Source organism: Sapajus apella, unplaced genomic scaffold (genome assembly GCF_009761245.1).
Source record: "Sapajus apella isolate SASKATOON/1434 unplaced genomic scaffold, GSC_monkey_1.0 scaffold35, whole genome shotgun sequence".
NCBI classification, from domain to species: Eukaryota; Metazoa; Chordata; class Mammalia; order Primates; family Cebidae; genus Sapajus; species Sapajus apella.
Window position 1 is genome coordinate 21,744,307 of NW_022436975.1, and position 5,603 is coordinate 21,749,909.

The following is a 5,603-nucleotide window of genomic DNA, read 5'->3' on the forward strand; positions in this document are numbered from 1 at the left end:
TTTCTCATGTGGGCACTTATTGCTATATATTTTCCTCTAGAGACTGCTTTAAATGTGTCCCAGAGATTCTGGTATGTTGTGTCTTCATTCTCGTTGGTTTCTAAGAACATCTTTATTTCTGCCTTCATTTCATTGTTTATCCAGTCAACATTCAAGGGCAAGTTGTTCAGTTTCCATGAAGCTGTGCGGTTCTGAGTTAGTTTTTGAATTCTGAGTTCTAACTTGATTGCACTGTGGTCTGAGAGACTGTTTGTTATGATTTCCGTTCTTTTGCATTTGCTGAGGAGTGATTTACTCCCAATTATGTGGTCAATTTTAGAGTAGGTGTGATGTGGTGCTGAGAAGAATGTATATTCTGTGGATTTGGGGTGGAGAGTTCTGTAAATGTCTATTAGGTTTGCTTGGTCCAGGTCTGAGTTCAAGTCCTGGATATCCTTGTTAATTTTCTGTCTGGTTGATCTGTCTAATGTTGACAATGGGGTGTTAAAGTCTCCCACTATTATTGTGTGGGAGTCTAAGTCTCTTTGTAAGTCATTAAGAACTTGCCTTATGTATCTGGGTGCTCCTGTATTGGGTGCATATATATTTAGGATCGTTAGCTCTTCTTGTTGCATTGATCCTTTTACCATTATGTAATATCCTTCTTTGTCTCTTATGATCTTTGTTGCTTTAAAGTCTAATTTATCAGAGATGAGAATTGCAACTCCTGCTTTTTTTTGCTCTCCATTTGCTTGGTAAATCTTCCTCCATCCCTTTATTTTGAGCCTTTGTGTATCCTTGCATGTGAGATTTTTTTTTTTTGACAAAAAAAAAATTTATTGCCATAAATTAATCCAGTAGGCATATCTAAGAAAGCACGCATCAGTTGGTTAGGGCAATAAGCGCCTCTACCACATTGCCCATGTGTTCCCGCAAGCTGCGTTCTGCTGCTGCTCGAGATATCTCCATCTCAGTCATTATCAGTTCCAGATCTTCCTTCTTGATAGTGACTTTTGCCAGTTCTTTCTCCCGCTCCTGTTTTGCTTTCTGCTCCCGGGACCTTCTGTCTCCAATCACAGACATGGCCGTCTCCAGATTGGAACTCTGGATCTCCTTCTCCTCTGCATAGTCGGTGACCCGCTCCAAGTCCGCCGCACCGCTGTCATGTTTCCGTGGCTTCTCGGGAGGTCGCTCTGGGCCACTGGTCTCGGTCTCTAACTCCAGCTCCACATCCCCCTCGGTCGCCATATCTATTTCACCACAGCGTTAACTTTTATGTATTATATGAAGCAGGGATCCAACTTTATTCTTTTGCTTGTGGATATCCAGTTGTTCTACAACCTTAGAAAAAGAATTAATTGGCCCTAAATGTAAGGGTACGTTTCTGAACTCTCAAGTCTATTTTATTGATCTATATATTTATCCTTGGAACAGTATTACACTATCTTAAATGGTGTAATTTATAAACTTCATCGTAACTTTTGAAATGAGTAAACTTTTTTAAGAATGCTTTGGTTATTTGGTGTCCCTTCCATTTCCATATGAATTACAGGATCAACTTTTTAAAATTTCTGCAAAGAATTCAATTGAAATTTTTATAGGGATTGTGTTGAATCCCTAGATCACTTTGGGGAGTAGTGCCATCTTAAGTCTTCTGATTCACAAACATGGGATGTCTTTTCATTTATTCGGGTCCTTGAAAATTTCTTTTAACAATTTTTCATCGTTTCATTTTCAGAGTCTAAGTTTTACACATTGTGTTAGAATTCTCCAAATAAATACAGTCACAGTAAATATGGGTAAATAATCCAAATAGACAGTTTTCAGGAAAAATGAAAATTACTAATGAGAACATAATTTGGGTATAAACTGTGTTTTATTTAGACACATTCTTCAAGACAACTCAGGTATAAACTTCTCAAAGACTTAGAATAGCTAGTTTCAAACATTGACTTGTGCTGCAGTGAATTAAGGCATGAGTATAAGGCTCTATTTTCCCTTTCAAAAACTTTTGCCATCTGGTTTTCAGTGGTCCCTTAACATAGTTTTCAGGCTATGAAATTCTGTACATCTTTATGAAGCTCAAGAATTGACCTTCGAGAGGGAAAAGTCTGATTTTATTATGCTGACACCACACATCATAAGTCTTATTTTGCTTGTAGATCTCATTCAATGTCATCGCCAACATGTGCAATAAGAGACAGGTCGTGTTTATGGCTAGAATATTTCTTTTATTTCCAGTTATAGTTTTCTCATAAAATCTCGATTGAAAATAATCTCCATGCAGTCATTGAATATTATTGCTTGAAACAGAAATGCTAAAACAATTTGCTTATTTGGAATCTTGAATTTTTCCAGCATTCTGAAGTGTCTCAGATAAAATATATCTTCTTAGCCAGAGCAATAGTATTGTAAGTCTGTGGCTTTTCTTGTCATGTATTTTATGGGATTGTGTTACCTTCATAATATATTTTGTATTCTTCCCACTTGTATTAGGATACAATGGGTAAATTCATTTTAAATCTCCTCTCCCAGATAATTTACAGCTATGACTGACATTTTCTGAAGAGTTTTGTATTAAAAAATAGAACGTCCCAGTGGGATCCAAAAATGGTAAGAAGCAGGGCCTGTATATCATTCTAAAATCCAAAACTTGCATCTTCAAAATTAGGTATTGTGTTTGTCTTATATCTATCATCTTTTTCTTTATGTCCAAGCCTCTTGTTGGACAGAGGTCAACCTGGCCATTGCACCGGGTAAGTAGGCTGTGAAGGAGATCTTGCCCTATATGGTCAAGGACAGAATAACCAATGGGTCCTTTGAAAGCCTTGAAGGTCAAGCCCTGGGACAAATGAAAAGGTTGAGAAGAAGAGTTCAGGGCAAGGCGCCAAAATCAAAGTCCAGTGGGGAGGAGACTGGCAGAGCTGGTAGAATAGGGGCATAGGAAGAATTATTTGGGTAATTTTAACAAATACAGTGAAAATATCTAGAACTTGGTATAAATAATTTGGTGCAATGGCATTACTGTGGTTTTGAAGTTGGCTCTAGGCTCACATCTTGCTTAATTAGTAGGTTTAGATAAGTCAGTTATTCCCTTTGTACCTGAGTTTCTCATCTATTAAATTAGCAGTGGCAACATTATAATCACAATCACTGTCTGTAATACCTGTAATGTGGTAGATACTTTATGTAAATAATCAGAGAAGTCGAATGAGATATTTTTTATTTTCCCTATTTTTCACATGTGGGAAACTGAGACTTAGAGAAGTTAAATAATTTACTCAAGGTCCTTTCCTACATCAAGAAAGTAATAGACCTAGGAATGTAATCCAGATGAATCAGATTCCGTAGTTCATTAGGCCATTGGATCAGAATGGCCTGGGCTTCATATTATCAGGAGCATCGTAGACTCTACTGTAGATTACATTAGCACCTCTGGGGATGGGGCCTAGGAAAGTGCATTTGACCTCACCACTTAGGTGATTAATTTTTCTTTCTTTCTTTTTTTTTAAATTGAGACAGTCTCACTCTGAGACCCAGGCTGGAGTGCAGTGGCATAATCTTGGTTTACTGCAACCTCTGCCTCTCAGGCTCAAGGGATCCTCCCACTTCAGCCTCCCAAGTAGCTGGAACTGCAGGCATGTACCACCACGCCTGGCTAATTTTTGTATTTCTTTGTAGAGGCAGGATTTTGCCATATTTCCCAACCTGGTCATGAATTTCTGGACTCTAATGATCCTCCTGCCTTGGTATCCCAAAGTGTTGGGATTATAGGCATGAGCCACTGTGCCCAGCCTTAGGTGATTCTTATGCTCTACCTACTTTGTAGTCTTGTCACCCAAGATGTGATCTGTGGCCCAGGACCATCAGAATCACCTGGGAGCTTATTAGAAGTGCACATTCTTGCCAGGTGTGGTTGCTCACACTTGTAATCCTAGTACTTTGGGAGGCTGAGGTGGGTGGATTGCCTGAGCTCAGGAGTTTGAGACCAGCCTGGGCAACATGGTGAAACCCCATCTCTACTAAAATACAAAGAATTAGCCAGGTGTGGTGGCATGTACCTGTAGTCACAGCTACTCAGGAGGCTGAGACAGGAGAATTGCTTGAACCCAGGAGGCAGAGCTTGCAGTGAGCCAAGATCTTGCCACTGCACTCCAGCCTGGGATCCAGAGGGGGACTCCATCTCCAAAAAACAAAAAAGAACAAATGATTGGATACTACCGAAGCCCTACTGAATTAGGATATACATTCTAATACGGTTATACATTAGAATGTATATCCTGAATTAAGATATACATTCTAATGCGGTTCCCAGGTGATTCATAAGGCTAGGAAAGACCTGCTTATCAGGGTGATTTGAGGATTAGAGACACTAAATATAAAGGTTCTCGAATATCTAGGTGCTCAACAAATAGTCTGATCATTTCCCTTCTTGATCAAGTAGAAGGTGATGTTCTGGGAGGGCCTACAACTATAGAGCTAAGGTAAACAATTGTTTTGTTTCCCTTTCCTTTGGGATCTATGCCTAGCACTAGCATGTTACTTCCCAGTTTTCCAGTAAATTCTCCCCAAACATCTATCCTAAAACTTATCGTGTTCTAGAATTTTTACTGTCACATCTCTTCCAACACCTCAGTTTGGAATCAGAAGATCTAGGTTTGACTTTTGTCTTTGCTAATTATTAAGTCTGTGACTTTGGGAAAATCAACCCTTTTGAGCGTCAGTTTAATCATATATAAAAATAGAATAATGATGATCAAAATAATACATTTTATCAAACTAAAACCCAAGAGTTTAGTCCTATTTGGTTAGGGTATCCATTGGACAAGTAAGCAGGGAACATAGAAAAGTATCAGATTCTATTCTAATAGAATATTTTTCCCTAAATTCTAAACATCAATTCTTTAAATAAATTTTGCAAAATTATCTGTTCTATTGTAAAGTGTCTGTTCATATCCTTTGCCCACTTTTGAATGGTTTTCTTTGTTTTTTTCTTGTGAATATGTTTTAGTTCTTTGTAGATTCTGGATATTAGCCCTTTTTCAGATGGGTAGATTGCGAAAAATTTTCCCCATTCTGTTGGTTGCCAGTTCACTCTAATGATTGTTTCCTTTGCTGTACAGAAGCTCTGGGTTTAATTAGATCACATTTGTCTATTTTGGCTTTTGTTGCCATTGCTTTTGGTGTTTTAGCCATGAAGTCCTTGCCTATCCTTATGTCCTGAACCTAGGTTTTGCCTAGATTTTCTTCTAGGGTTTCTATGGTGTTAGGTCTTATGTTTAGATCTTTAATCCATCTGGAGTTAATTTTAGCATAAGGTGTCAGGAAGGGGTCCAGTTTCTGCTTTCTGAACATTGCTAGCCAGTTTTCCCAACACCATTTATTAAACAGGGAATCCTTTCCCCATTGCTTGTTTTTCTCAGGTTTGTCAAACATCAGATGATTGTAGAGATGTGGTGTTTCTTCTGAGGCCTCTGTTCTGTTCCATTGGTCTATATCTCTGCTTTGGAACCAGAACCATGCTGTTTTGATTATAGTTTGAAGTCGGGCAGCATGATGCCTCCAGCTTTGTTCTTTTTGCTTTGGATTGTTTTGGCTATGCAGGCTCTCTTTTGGTTCCATAT

At 38.5% G+C, this 5,603-nt stretch overlaps 1 protein-coding gene across 1 annotated transcript; it reads right to left on the minus strand.

Moving 5' to 3' along the window:
* Positions 1-801: 801 nt before the first annotated feature.
* LOC116563616 (huntingtin-interacting protein K) lies at positions 802-1,239 on the minus strand. The gene has a single exon (XM_032296317.1). It carries the CDS (start codon positions 1,225-1,227, stop codon positions 862-864), a length of 366 nt encoding a protein of 121 aa, XP_032152208.1. The 5' UTR covers positions 1,228-1,239; the 3' UTR covers positions 802-861.
* Between the last annotated feature and the right edge of the window lie 4,364 nt (positions 1,240-5,603).

Bases quoted from the DNA above. Each gene is read 5' to 3' on its own strand.
- LOC116563616 (XM_032296317.1), bottom strand. From the start codon at position 1,227: ATGGCGACCGAGGGGGATGTGGAGCTGGAGTTAGAGACCGAGACCAGT.